This window comes from Macaca thibetana, chromosome 15 (assembly GCF_024542745.1).
Source record: "Macaca thibetana thibetana isolate TM-01 chromosome 15, ASM2454274v1, whole genome shotgun sequence".
In the NCBI taxonomy this organism is placed as follows: Eukaryota; Metazoa; Chordata; class Mammalia; order Primates; family Cercopithecidae; genus Macaca; species Macaca thibetana.
The window spans coordinates 6101002-6115326 of record NC_065592.1 but is presented as its reverse complement, the minus strand read 5'-3'; the positions used below and the strand labels follow the sequence as shown (position 1 = coordinate 6115326).

Sequence of the window (14325 nt, the reverse complement as noted above, 5' to 3'; positions counted from 1 at the left end):
AATTAAGATGAATATGGAAAAAATTTCTTTCCACGGAGTGCAGCCGCACGATCTTGGCTTACTGCAACCTCCACCTCCTGGGTTAAAAAAATAACAAGAGGCCGGGGCGGTGGCTCACGCCTGTAATCCTAGCACTTTGGGAGGCCGAGGTGGGCAGATCATGAGGTCACGAGCTCAAGACCAGCCTGATCAATATGGTGAAACCCCGCCTCTACTAAAAATACAAAAATTAGCCAGGCGGCATGCACCTGTAATCCCAGCTACTTGGGAGGCTGGGGCAGGAGAATCGCTTGAACCCAGGAGCCAGAGGTTGCAGTGAACCGAGACTGTGCCATTGTACTCCAGGCTGGGTGACAGAGCGAGACTTCATCCAAAGAAAGAAAGGAAGAAAGGAAGGAAAGGAAGGAAAGGAAGGAAGGAAGGAAGGAAGGAAGGAAGGAAGGAAGGAAGGAAGGAAGGAAGGAAGGAAGGAAGGAAGGAAGGAAAGAAAGAAAGAAAAGAAAAAAAGAAAGAAAGAAAGAAAGTAAGAAAGAAAGACTTCATAAACTAGAAGGAACCACTTTGATGTGGTTCCTGAGAGCCCTGCCTGTGTCTACCCCGCCAGCCAGGGTGCCCGGCACCGGCTCCCTCCTGCTGTGCATGAGCAGGAGTTTGCTTCTTTGTGATCTGTCACTGCCACGTTAGTGTCATCCATACCATTGACGCCGTTGTGGGATGTTTGGACACAATTTATACTGCAGCCCAGGAGCTTGAGCTACTCTTGGCCCCTAAGTTTATATCTCATGTATTTCGTGTGCATGAGCTCCTCTCCACTTATAAGCAATGCGTCGGCTGCCAGCAAAGAGATGCCTTGATTTTGTCATTCTCCCCTGAAAAGCAGGGACACTGGCAGAGGCCCTTGTACCCTAAGGGGTCCTGAGTCAAAAGACTGCGAAAGCCATAGAGCAGCGGATTTTACATCTCTCCACCAAGATGCACACTCCAAGCACCTGCTTTATCACAGCCCACGATTGCCCGGCTGGGTGCTAGAGAGAAAACTCACTCTTCACGCCTGCTCTGCTCTACGTGGCCCGGCTCGGCTCCATTCTTTGTCTGACTCTTTGTAGGCTGAGCTGCTCCCTCGGTGCGCTGCAGCCCCAGGGTGGCAGCACCAGCTCTCTGTCCCCGGTCCCAGGCAAATGTGACCCCAGGGGCCCAGATCCCCAAAGCAAGGGTGAGTGGGGGGGCAGGGTGAGGCAAAGGGCACTGGCACTGCAGGGACCACAGACCCCTTGGCCTGGGCTGCATCCACACTCCACCTGGGCTCTGCACAGCTGCTCTTCTGGCCATTCATTCAATAAAGCCTTTCTGAGTCCTCACTTTGTGCCCTGGCACTGGGAGTCCAGGGCACAGGAAGGGAGGAGGGGGAGAACAGAGGGACTCATGGGGGCAGGTGTACCAGGGGTCTTTTGGATGTAGGCCCCCACCCATGAGGTTACACTGAGCCCCAGAGATAGGTCAGCTTCTGTCCAGCGCCCCACAAGGACTTCACGCTCCTGGACATGGTCCCCAGGGCTTTGCCGTGATCCGGCTCTGGAGAAAGCCTTTTTTTTTTAAAGAGAGATTGGCTAATGATATAGTGTAGATATTTGTCCCTGCCTGAATACCATGTTGAAATGTAATCTCCAAGGTTGGAGATGGGGCCTGGTGGGAGGTGTTTGGATCGTGAAGGCAGATCCCTCATGTCTTGGTGCTGTCCTCACCATAGTGAGTTCTCATGAGATCTGGTTGTTTAAAAGTGTGTGGCACCTCCCCCTACTCTCTCCCTTGCTCTCACTCTGCCGTGTGAGATGCCTCCTCCTCCTTCGTCTTCTGTCGTGATTGTAAGCTTCCTGAGGACTCCCCAGAAGCAGATGCCAGTGCTATTTCCTGTACAGCCTGCAGAACCGTAAGCCAATTAATTTTTTTCTTATAAATGAGCCAGTCTCAGTATTTCTTTATGGCAATGCAACAATGACCTAATACAGAAAATTGGTCCCAAGGGCCAGGGCATTTCTATAACAATACCTGAAAATGAAGCAGCAGCTTTGGAACTGGGTAACAGGCAGAGGTTGGAAGAGTTTGGAGGGCTCAGAAGAAGACAGGAAGATGAGGGAACGTTTGGAACTTCTTAGAGACTGGTTACATGGTTGTATAACCGAAGTGTTGAAAGTGATATAGACAGTGAAGTCCAGGCTCAGAAGACAGGAAGATAAGGAAAGGTTGGGAACTTCTTAGAGATTGGTTAAATGGTTGCAACACTAAATACTGATAGCGATCTAGACAGTGGTGTTCAGGCTGCCAAGATCTCAGATGGAAATGAGAAACTTGCTAAGAACTGAAGCAAAGTCCACCCTTGTTATGCCTTAGCAAAGAACTTGGCTGAACTGTGTCCATGCTCTAGAGATCTGTAGGAATTTGAACTGGAGCCTAATGATCTGGGGTATCTGGTGAAAGAAATGTCTAAGCAGCAAAGTGTTTAAGAGTGGTGTGGCTGCTTCCAGCAACCTATGCTCAGATGTAGGAGCACAGAAATGACTCAAAGTTGGAATCTATATTTAAAAGGGAAGCAGAGCATACAAGTTTGGAAAATTTGCAGCCTAGCCATCTGGCAAAAAAAGAAAACTTATTCAAGAGAGGAATTCAAGCAGGCTCTGGAGCAACCACTTGCTAGAGGTATTTGCATAACTAAAATGGATCCAAGTGCTAATAGCCAAGGCAATGGGGAAAAGGCCTCAAAGACATTTCAGAGGCCTTCTCGGCAGCCCCTCCCATTACAGGCCCAGAAGCCTAGGAGAGAAGAATGGTGTCATGGGTCTGGCCCCGGGCCCTGCTGCCTTAGTAGCCTTGAGACACTGCTCCCCACAGCCCAGGCCACTCCTACGCCAGCCTTGGCTCAGAGGATCCCAGATATAGCTCAGGACGCTGCTTCAGATGTTGCAAGCTGTAACCTTGGCATCTTCCAAGTGGTGTTAAGCCTGTGGATGCACAGAGTGCAAGAGTTAAGGAGGCTTGGCACACTCTGCCTAGATTTCAGAGGATATATGGAAAAGCCTGAGTGTCCAGGCAGAAGCCAGCTTCAGGGGCAGAGCCCTCACAAAGAACCTCTGCTAGGGCAGGGTGGAGCAGAAATGTGGGGTGGGGTTTCCATTGGGACACTGCCTAATGGAGCTGTGAGAAGGGGGCCACCACTCTCCAGACCCCAGAATGGTAAATACACGGGCAGCTTGCACCTTCTCCTGGAAAAGCCACAGGCACTCAACAACCTGTGACAGCAACAACAGGGGATGAACCCTGCATGGCTACAGGGGTGGAGCTGTCCAATGCCTTGGAAGCCCATCCCTCATACCTGTGTGCCCTGGATGTGGCACATAGAGTCAGGGAGATAATTTTGGAGCTCTGCAATTTAGTGAACGCCCTGCTAGATTTCAAACTCACATGGGGCCTGTAGCCCTTTTCTTATGGCTGATTTCTCCCTTTTGGAATGGCAATATTTACCCAATGCCTATACCCCCATTGTATCTTGGAAGTAAATAATTTGTTTTTTTATTTTACACACTATAGATGGAAGGGATTTGTCTTGGATGAGACTTTAGACTTTAGAGTTACTGCTGGAATGAATTAAGACTTTGGGGGACTACTAGGAAGGCACTGTATTTTGCAATGTGAGAAGGACATGAGATTTGGGGAGGCAAGGGTGGAATTATATAGTTTGGATATTTGTCCCCATTTGATATAGTCTGGACATCTGTCCCTACCCAAATCTCATGGTGAATCATAATCTCCAATGCTGGAGGTGGGGCCTGGTGGGAGGTGTTTGGATCATGGGAACGGATCCCTCATGGTTTGGTGCTGTCTTTATGAGCTCTCACAAGATCTGGTCATTTAAAAGTGTGTAGCACCTCTCCCCCACCTCTGTCTCCCTCTCTTCCCCTCTCACTCACGCCTTCTTTTGCCATGTGACATGCAAGCTCCTGTTTCACCTACTACCGTGAGTAAAAGCTCCCTGAGGCCTCCCAGAAGCCAAGTGATGTTAGTGCTATGCTTCCTTTACAGCCTGCAGAACTGGGAGACGATTAAACTCTTTTCTTTATAAATTACCCCATCTCAGGTATTTCTTTATGGCAGCAAGAATGGTCTAATACAGAAAATTGGTACCAGCAGTGGGGTATTACTATAAAGATACCTGAAAATGTGGAAGTGACTTTGGAACTGGGTAACAAGCAGGGATGGAAAAGTTTGGAGGGCTCAGAAGACAGGAAAATGAGGGAAAGTTTGGAACTTGTTGGAGACCAGTTAAATGGTTGTAACCAAAGTGCTGAGAGTGATATAGACAATAAAGTCCAGGCTGCTAAGGTCTCAGGTGGAAATAAGGAACTTACTGGGAACTGGAGCAAAGGTCATGCATGTTATGCCTTAGCAAGGAGCTTGTCTGCATTCTCTCCATGCCCTAGGTCTCTGGGGAAGTTTGACCTTGAGAATGATGACCTAGGGTATCTGGCAGAGAAAATTTCTAAGGAGCGAAGTGTTTGAGATGTGGCTTGGCTGCTTCTAACAGCCCATGCTTTATGCTGGGGCAAAGAAATGACTTAAAGTTGAAATTTATATTCAAACAGGAAGCTCGATGTAAAAATGTGGAAAATTTCTGGCTGGCCACGTGGCAGAGAAAGAGAAAGCTCTTTTGGGAAAGGAACTGAAGCACGCTGTGGAGCAACCGCTTTCTGGAGAAATTGGCATAACTGAAAGGGAGCCAAGTGCCAATAGCCAAGCCAGTGCGAAAAAGGCCTTGAAGGCATTTCAGAGACGTTCCTGGCAGCCCTTCTCATCACAGGACCAGAGGCCTAGGAAGGAAGAATGGTTTCGTGGATGAGGGCCAGGGCCCTACTGCTCTGCACAGCCTCAGGATACTACTTCCCTGTATCCTGGCTGCTCTGGCTCCAGCCTCAGCTCAAAGGGCCCCAGATACTGCTCATGCCACCACTTTTTTTTTCTTTTTAGACAGAGTCTTGCTCTGTCACCTGGGCTGGAGTGCAGTGGTGTTATCTTGGCTCACTGCAACCTCCACCTCCCGGGTGCAAGTGATTCACATTCCTCAGCCTCCCAAGCAGCTGGAATTATAGGCATGTGCCATCATGCCTGGCTAATTTTTGTATTATTTGTAGAGATGGGGTTTTGCCATGTTGGTCAGGCTGTTCTCAAGTGATCCACCTGCCTCAGTCTCCCCAAGTGCTGGGATTACAGGTGTGAGTCACTATGCCCAGCCTCATGCCACCACCCTGAAAAACACAAGCCAGAGCACAAGTCACAGTAAGCCTAGATGCCTTCCATGTGATGTTAATTAAGCCTGTAGGAATACAGAGTGCAAGAGTTAAGGAGGCTTGGCACCCTCCACCTAGATTTCAGAGCTTGTATGGAAAAGCCTGGGTGTCCGGGCAGAAGCCTGCTACAGGGGCAGAGCCCCCACAGAGAATCTCTACTAGGGTAGTGTGGAGGGGAAATGTGGGATTGGAGCCCCCCTACAGAGTCCCCACTGGGGACACAGCAGTTGTAGGAGCTGGTTTAAAACAGACAGAATATGCTGAGTCTCACCTTCACTACTACTGCATATTGGGGATTAATTTTGAACAGGAATTTTGGACAAATGCAAACAGTCCACAGCAGAAGGGAATAATTATTTGACTAGATTTCTCATCAGGAATGGTGGGGACAGAAGACAGGGGACATCACCTTTAAAGGAAAGCACTGTCAACCCAGAAATCTATATCCAGCAAAATATTCCTCGAGGAATATTTTGGACAAGGGGGCATAAAGAACATTCTCAGATGAAGGAAAACTAAGAGGATCATTGCCAGCAGACTTCCTCTAACATAAATAATTCCAGCTGATGGGAAATGATTCCAGAAGGCAACTTGGAACACCAGGAATAGGAGAAAATCTACAGACATGTTAAATAGCTGGGTAAATAGATTTTTTTCCTTTTAAAATCTTTAAAATTTGTATGACTGTTAAGCACAAAAAATATACTTACATATTATGAATAAACGTATGTAGATTTATAATATATGATGACCATAAAATAAAAAAGGGAAGGCAATGGGACAGTTCTGGTGCTGAAGCTGGGAGTCTGCAGGCAGGCCGTTGGGAAAAGGGTATAAGGTGAGGAGAGCAAGGAGAGTCAGACACCCATTTGACAGGAAGGAGGCCTAGCTGCGGGCCTGTCTGCTGCCCCATGCTAACGGGCCTGCAGATACATGACAACAGGCATGAGCTACAACAGTAGTGCCTGGTGTCCCTGTGGCAACTTCCTGAGCATCAGAATAGGGCTGCTGCTTCATTTCTGGTTTCCAAATCTCACAAATAGTGTCTCCTGTGGCCCAGTCTAAAGGGAAATATAAAAGGAGTTCTAGAAATGGAGCCTGCTCAGATTGACAAATTATATACCCACCACACTCTTCTTGTCCCTTTCCAGAACCTCAGAGGTCAGGGCCTGGAATTTTGGAAGTTATTGGTGAAAAGAATCAGAAGAGAACCCAAACCCCAACTACTATTTTCAGGCAAAGAAAGGGAAACCCACGAAGGCCATATGGCCCATGGCCAACGCCCATGGTGGAGCTAAGGCAATCTCTAGCCTCCTTTCCAGGTCACACCCCCTGAAGGCCTCTTTCGGCAGCAGTGTGGCCAGCTTGGCATTCAGTCTTGCTCGGGTACCTACTGTAATGATTATAAGCAAGGGTTTTGGGGTAATAAGAACTGAGTTTGCAACGGCAGCTTTGCTAGTTCTTAGCTTTACCATCCTCAGCAAACCATTTCATTGATGCAATCCTGTTTTAAAATCTGTGCAATGGGAATGCTAGCGTGGGCATCATGGGCTTCGTGGGAGAACTCAGAGATGACGCAGGGGGCGCAGATGCCTTGCAGACCACAAGCACTCACTGCATGCACCATGGGTTCCTTGAACTCAGAGCGCTGGCACTGTGTTTTCTTGCTTAGAGAACAGCTATTCTGGCATCCCTTTGCTGGGGGCCAGAGAACACCCCCAAGATGGATGGCCTGAGACCTCATTGGCCACACTGATTCATGCCGGCTCGTCCTAGACTTGGGGAGCCTTCTACCTTCTCCCTTCCAGGGGTGTCAGGAGTCACCCGAGCTGTTTCATTTTCCTTCTCTTGGCTCTGCTCTGCTGTCTTTGGAAACCCACTTCTGAACACCTTGTCCAGGGTACCCGGAGATGAGGTGCTGACGAAGGCACACATGATCCTCTCTGGGCTCCTGGAGCTTCTCTTTCCTCCTGACCTCAAAGGAGCCAGGCTCCCATGCTGGCTGCTCAACGGAATCATCTGGGAGTGAATTTTTAAAAATCTGAGTCTAAAAAAAAAAAGCAATTGTAATCAGATGAGCAAAAATTTTTAAAAACTGAAAAAAAAAAAAGAAAGTTAAAAAACCAAGGGCTGGGCTGGGCGTGCAGGCTCACGCTTGTAATCCCAGCACTTTGGGAGGCCGAGGCAGGTGGATCACCTGAGGTCAGCAATTCGAGACCAGCCTGGCCAACATGTTGAAACCTCGTCTCTACTAAAAATACAAAAATTAGCCGGGCGTGGTGGTGAGAACCTGTAATCTCAGCTACTCAGGAGGCTGAGGCAGGAGAATCACTTGGACCCGGAAGGCGGAGGTGGCAGTGAGCCGAGATTGCACCACTGCATTCCAGCCTGGGCGACAGAGCAAAGCTCCATCTCAAAAAACCAAAAAACAAACAACACACACACACCACCACCACCAAAATAGAGTTAGTGGCTGCATCCACAAACCACTGTGTCATGTTAGGATGGATCCCGGGCAATCAAAATGTTTTTTAAAAGTCCCCCAGGTGAGCCCAATATGCTCCCTAATGTTAAAACTCAAGGCTGAAGACTACCAATCTAACAATTCTGTTATAATGCTGCTTGAAAACAAAGGCAACTGTGTCTACTGAGCTGACAGGACAGCAACAGAGTTCCTCCTCCCGCAGTTTCAAACACCCAAACTACAAATGCCATTTCTGCCATTTGACTTGACAAATGCCTTCTGTACAGAAGGACAGGGTGACGATAACTCAGGTCTTTTCAGTCATGGAGGGATCCCTTGTGTACAAAAACTGCCTGTGTGGTGCTGTATGACACTATCAATTCTATTTAAGTCGAGGCTAAATTTTACTTTCCTCCCTGAATTATTTATTCCTCAATGAATGGTGAACCCCAGGAGGTGGGGGCGATTGTGGGGGCGGATGGGTCAGGAGAGAGATGTCTGGTGACTTCAAAAACCGTCGCTAAGGCTGCTGCAGTAACAAATTCCACAGATGACCACCATGCAGCACTCATCTCTCGCCTGGCCATTGGGCAAATTTATTATTCCCCCTAAGGCCCAAACACCCCATTTTACCCTCCCTGGTAATTTGTGTATGCATACTGAACGAACCAAGCTGGCCAAGAGGGCTGTGTGCACACGCTTCTGGGTACGGAAAGAGACACGGAGGCGGAGGTCAAGTGCCTTTCAACAGGCACAAGTGTGGGGAAGCTGACTACATTTCCTGAAGTTACTGTTTTATAAAGCGTGTTCCACTTCTATAACCATCAGCAGTTACCCCTGGCCAGGGCAATTCTACCCTGTCCCTCCACCAGTGCCCCTGGGAGCTCCTTTCATGGGTCACTGTCCATCTGTTCCTCCTATCTCACCTCCACCCCAATTCCAGCCTAATGATGAGCACGTATTTCTGTTGGACCAAACTTCAGTCGGTAACTGAACAGCACAGCTGGCCTCAACGCACCTCATTACTGTACAGAGAAGAGTCCAAAAGGAGCGAGGAAGGAGGGCTGGGCTGGATAATGAAACTTTTTATATCTGAATTACACAAATCCCCACCAAGTAATTTCAGCATAAAGCAAACCAAATGGCAGACGAAATGGATGTTAGTACCTTGTAGTTTACTTCAGTAATACATAACTTCTAATCCATGTCCGTCTTGTTTCTGCTTTTAATTCTGCCATTTCCTCTTAAAATTTAGGGTTTAACAAAGACAACAGGGCTACTGTTTGCCAAATCCCAGCTATTAATTCACAGCATAGAAAAGTCAAAGCTATAGCAAAAAATTGCTAATCTGCACAACTTTAAAAAATAGTTCAGTACATTTTTGTTATAAAATTCATTTACAGGAGGTTATTCACATATACTTGTCAAATTTACTCCTGATAATTCACAAAAACATACAACTCAACAAACTGCGCACAACAAATCCAAGGCAAGTTATATACAAAGAAACAAAACAAGTTTGTAAGTAGCACATATTCATGTTGAAGTAACTAATATTGAAAGAAGACAGGGAACTTTCTCTTAATGCCATGGCAAAGACAAAGCAAAGAGCCACACTTTACACCCTGTAAAAATAATAGCCCTGTTCAACAACGCTGCACTGACAGCCACATCAAGAGGGGCCACAGTAAACACATTAAATGCCTTTGGCAAATACCTGTACCAACCGGAACGAGTGAAGTTTCCAAAGTAATGTCAGGGACAACTGCATTCCGCTGTGAAAGGCCGTCACAGGACACAGGCTCACTTGTTAGCAAGGACGACGTAGTTCTACCACTGATTCTTGCAGAATCAGATCTGGTGAGTGGTGAACCAACAGGTGAACGGGCATCAAACTTAACTGGAAATAATACTGTTCAGTGTGTGGCAGCAAAATATGCATTTTAGAGAATACTTTTCTCAAATCAGGTGTTAACAGTATTAACATGAGCAGTGTGGGAGACACCCTGACCCCAGCTGTTTTTCCATGCCTCCCTTTGGAAGCTTAGGAGTTTGTACGTTCCCTAAGTGGTCACCACTATAAGCGTCTGCTAAAATGGGCACTTCATCAAGATAACAGAAAAGTAAACTTAAAGTAACGAGATTTCTTCCCAAAGGCACATGGAAGAGGCTGATAAAACCCCTGACCCAGACAGAGTGGGGCCCATCCCTCCCCGTCCTGAACTGTCACACACTGCATGGCCAAGGACAAACTCTCCGCCCCCACACAGGAAGCAGCAGCTGCCTCTGGGGACAAAGCACTCTAGGAAGTCACCTGCTGCCTGGGTTTTAGGAGTCTTCAGCCGACGTTAGTCAGATGTCAGGACACCAGTAAGAGAGACACAGGTAATGAAATCGAATGTTCAAACTTTTGGCAAGCAAAAGTTGTTTTTTAAAGCTCTTTATAATCTGCTCAAGTAGAATTTCTAACACAAAATCCTTTTTTGCTTAAAAATGACAAGGGAAACGTCAAATAATGCACATGAACCTTCAGCTACTTTCCTACCCCCAAATGAGGTAGGGGCTGCACCGCATTCACTACAGACCCCTAGTTTTTACCACTGTCAGCTGGACATTCTCATGTTTAGGATCCTCCAATTCACTGTGTGGCTGCTTGGAAAACTGGACAGAATCAGGCAGCCCGCCCCTCCCTTGTCCCGAGCCTCCTCCATCTCCATTCACCATGGCCAATTTTTTTTCCCCACAAAAACACTATCACCTCTAACGGTAACTGGAAACACCTATCAGATATTCTAAACAGCATGTGTTTTCAACAGGTAGATGATTTCTGAAGATCACAGGAAGTCTGCCACTCTCTTCCCAGTTCTGAACTCTTCTGGTTACCCTTCATTTTAAACTGGCTGCTCCTTTCCCGCCCAAAATATTCTATTTGGCCTGCCCCAGCGGTTCCCAGGCTGCCTGGTGACCAGAGTCCCTTGGGAAATGTTGAACACAGTTTCCCAGGCTTTCTGGAAAACTAGTTACATCTGTCTGACATCTGTAAGCTGAGGTGATTCTTCCACAGCTGAGTCAGCGCTCATCTAGCATTTAGCAACTACATGTCTGTACCTCACCAGTCACACAAAGCTCACAATATGCTGGGAGCATTCAAATGATAGTTCAAGAATTATTCTTTCACTCCATATTCTTCTCTTTCAAGAAGATTAGGGATTTGAGCTAGGGAACTATGTGCATACTAAACAGGTAAATGAACTCATCCCAGAAATAGAATATCCTGGGCCTGTGTCTAAAAATGCACCATTGTCAGCAGGATTTTACCTAACACAACTCTGCTGCCCAAAGTGTCCCCCAGGAGACTCCAGGTTTTTTTTGGGGGGCGGGGGGGTTTGCTTTTTTTAAATAGAGCTAGAGACACCAGCACTAACTCAGCTTATTCCAAGCTAGGCTGTTAAATAAATCTGTCTTGCCCTAACAATGGTTGAAAGGACCTGCCCTCCTCCCATCTTTTTTTTTTTTTAATATAAAGTTTGTTCTGTTGAAAAATGATTAACATTTTAAACAGGGGAAAGAAAAGCGGTCTACTAGATTAAATTTTAAAAGGATTTTGTTATTTGCTATACAAATATACATTTCAACTTTTACAACATTCACTCCAGTCTGACCTCCTTGTCTATAGAAGAGTAAGAGATCAGCATTTCCGGTCTCTGACTTCAAGGACATTATTACTGATACACAATGCCCTCTGAAAGCTTTTGCAAATGACAGAAAGTACTGAACATGACCAGAGGCTCAGGCATTAAGGATGCATTTTCCGTGTTTTCCAACAGCACACAAGCTCCTTACAAAAAACAAATAAGCTTATCTAGATGGTCCCCCGAGCTGGTCATCTTCAGTTTACAATATGCTGTGGCTGCTGGCCCATGTCATTGGGCTTTCCTATAAAAGCTTTCTTTTCTTGGAACTGCTGTCCTCCTGCTCCGGTCTCCTCTTGTCCCACCTAGAGTTCCTCCTGGTGTGAGGGGTCTCGGAACCACACTTCTCCTGCTCACCTTCACTGAAAGCCCTGGCCTCTCTCCTGTGACAGAGCTCCTCTTCTGGGTCATCACATTTGCTCTGACACGTGGAAGCCTCGGGACTGGCAGCTGGAGGTTCGCCCTGCACGGGAGGTTTGTGGCTGCTCAGAGCAGCCACTACAGCAGAAGGCTGCTGTACATGGCCCAGGTCCTGGTGAACGACAGGGAAGCTCGGCTCTCCTGCAGGAGGTGTTGCTCCAGGATGCTGGGGGCTCGAGGGCTGTGGATCCCATAGGAATATTCCTCCTTTGACCTCAATGCCCATCCTCTTCAGCAGTCGTGGGTCCCGAAGTTGGTCATGAACAGGAGGTCTTTCAGGGTCCTTTGAAGTAACAGTAAGAGTAGTTTCCCTGGAGTCAGAGGGTGTGTGGTATAGAGAAGCAGCAAAAGATGTCTTGGCAAATCCACTGTCTAGCTTGCTGCTGGGCAAGCCACCCTGGGGTCTGGATACCTCTGGGGCTATGGTAGGAGGGTGAGTGAGACTTCTCTGTAGCACGGGCTTGAGTTTCAGAATCTTCATTGCATCATGTCTATAGTTTTTGTCACAGGTCTTAATAATGGCACCACGCTTCTGAGCATCCTGAATCAGCTGATTCCAATGCTGGTTTTCCTTGAAACAATGAGAAGGGAGAAAAAATTACACCCCAAAGAAACACTGCTTGGGAAGCATAGAGTTCCAGCTTTCATTTCTGAACAAGTAATATATATTATTGTATGAACAGATTCTCAAGATTCATTACTCGTCAGACAAGCATGAAAGGAAAAAATAAATTCGAATACAAAATGATAAAGTCCCATTCCTAAAGAAAAAGAAAAGACCTGGTCACAGCCTATAAGGGAGAACTTCAACTTTTTTTTTTTTTTTTTTTTGAGATGGAGTCTCACTCTGTCGCCAGGCTGGAGTGCAGTGGTGCGATCCTGGCTCACTGCAAACTCCGCCTCCCGGGTTCACACCATTCTCCTGCCTCAGCCTCCCAAGCAGCTGGGACTACAGGCGCCCGTCACCACACCCAGCTAATTTTTTGTATTTTTAGTAGAGACGGGGTTTCACCATGTTAGCCAGGATGGTCTCGATCTCCTGACCTCATGATCCGCCCACCTCAGCCTCCCAAAGTGCTGGGATTACGGGCGTGAGCCACCGCGCCTGGCTGAACGTCAACCATTTTTATCGGTGCATTCAACTGCAATGCAGGTCTGCGCTAGTCACTAGGAGCATCATGTTGCTATTTCTATTTCAATTAATTAAAATAAAACAAAATATAAAACTCTGTTCCTAAATTGCAGCAGCCACATTTGAAGTACACAGCGGTCACATGTGACTAATGGCTGTTGTACTGAGCAGTGCAGACACAAAACATTTCCATGATGACAGAAAGGTCCTTTGGACATTGGTGATCTAGAGTACTGCCTACACCTCCTGGCAGGGCTAACATTCCCAAACAGGAAGGTCTGGTTTCAGAAAGCAAACTTCTGAGTGCATGTGACTATTCCAGAAAAAGGCCCATGGCTTTCATTGGATTTCCAAAGGCCTCTCAAACCCCAAATGGCTAAAACATCTTCATCACTGAGATCTCCAAGAGATCATCTCACTTTCTGCCTGTTTCCTAAAGGAGCTTAAGACATAAAATCCCATCTCGGGAAAGCCGCCAAACACATCCATCTCTCCTCTCTTCCCGACAGCTTCCTCAGAGGAGGCTGCTGCTTTACAACCACTAGAACTCAGGTCTCTTTAGAAAGAAGAAAGAGAAGAAGAAAAAGGATAGCTACCCTCTCATGGGGGCTCCTGTACTATTCCTAAGGATATGTTAGGGAAGCAGGGAGGTTGCACAGTATTTACTTGCTGTGTGACCTTAGTCAAGTCACTTGACCTTTCTGAGCTTGTTTCCTCATCTGTAAAATAGGAGTAATATTTTATTTAATGGATTCTGAAGTGCACATTGCTTTCACATTTTACCATTTCTGACCCTGGGGACCCTCTTGGCCATGTACCTGTCCTTGGGGATTTCATGATGAGGCAATTATAACCCTTAGACTTTTAGTCAATAAACCATTTAAAGATCTCGCCTAAAAACTTTCTACAGACATTTTCTGATAAGACAAGAAAACACCAGCATTAAAACTTATGCCTTGGGCTGGGTGCAGTGACTTACGCCTGTAATCCTAACACTCTGGGAGGCCGAGGCAGGCGGATCACCTGAGGTCAGGAGTTCGAGACCAGCCTGGGCAACATGGTGAAACCCCGTCTCTACTAAAAATACCAAAATGAGCCAAGTGTGGTGGCGCACACCTGTAATCCCAGCTACTTGAGAGGTTGAGGCACGGGAATCACCTGAACCCAGGAGGCAGAGGTTGCAGTAAGCTGAGATTGCACCACTGCACTCCAGCCTGGGCGACAGGGTGAGACTCTGTCTCAAAAAAAAAACAAAAACCAAAAAAACTTTATACACTGGAG

At 46.9% G+C, this 14325-nt stretch overlaps 3 protein-coding genes across 12 annotated transcripts in view; 1 reads left to right on the top strand and 2 right to left on the bottom strand.

Moving 5' to 3' along the window:
- GTF3C5 (general transcription factor IIIC subunit 5) overlaps positions 1–14325 on the top strand; it is an 870547-nt gene that overhangs the window by 34060 nt on the left and 822162 nt on the right. The gene's annotated exons all lie outside the window — the stretch shown is intronic.
- The window catches only part of MED27 (mediator complex subunit 27), a 443188-nt gene that overhangs the window by 400205 nt on the left and 28658 nt on the right, over positions 1–14325 (bottom strand). The gene's annotated exons all lie outside the window — the stretch shown is intronic.
- SETX (senataxin) overlaps positions 8957–14325 on the bottom strand; it is a 102609-nt gene continuing 97240 nt past the window's right edge. For all 10 annotated transcript variants that reach the window (XM_050759656.1, XM_050759660.1, XM_050759657.1 and 7 more), the window contains one exon: positions 8957–12483. In XM_050759656.1, coding sequence (XP_050615613.1) covers positions 11737–12483 — 747 coding nt within the window. In that variant the 3' untranslated portion in view covers positions 8957–11736. The remainder of the gene's footprint in view (positions 12484–14325) is intronic.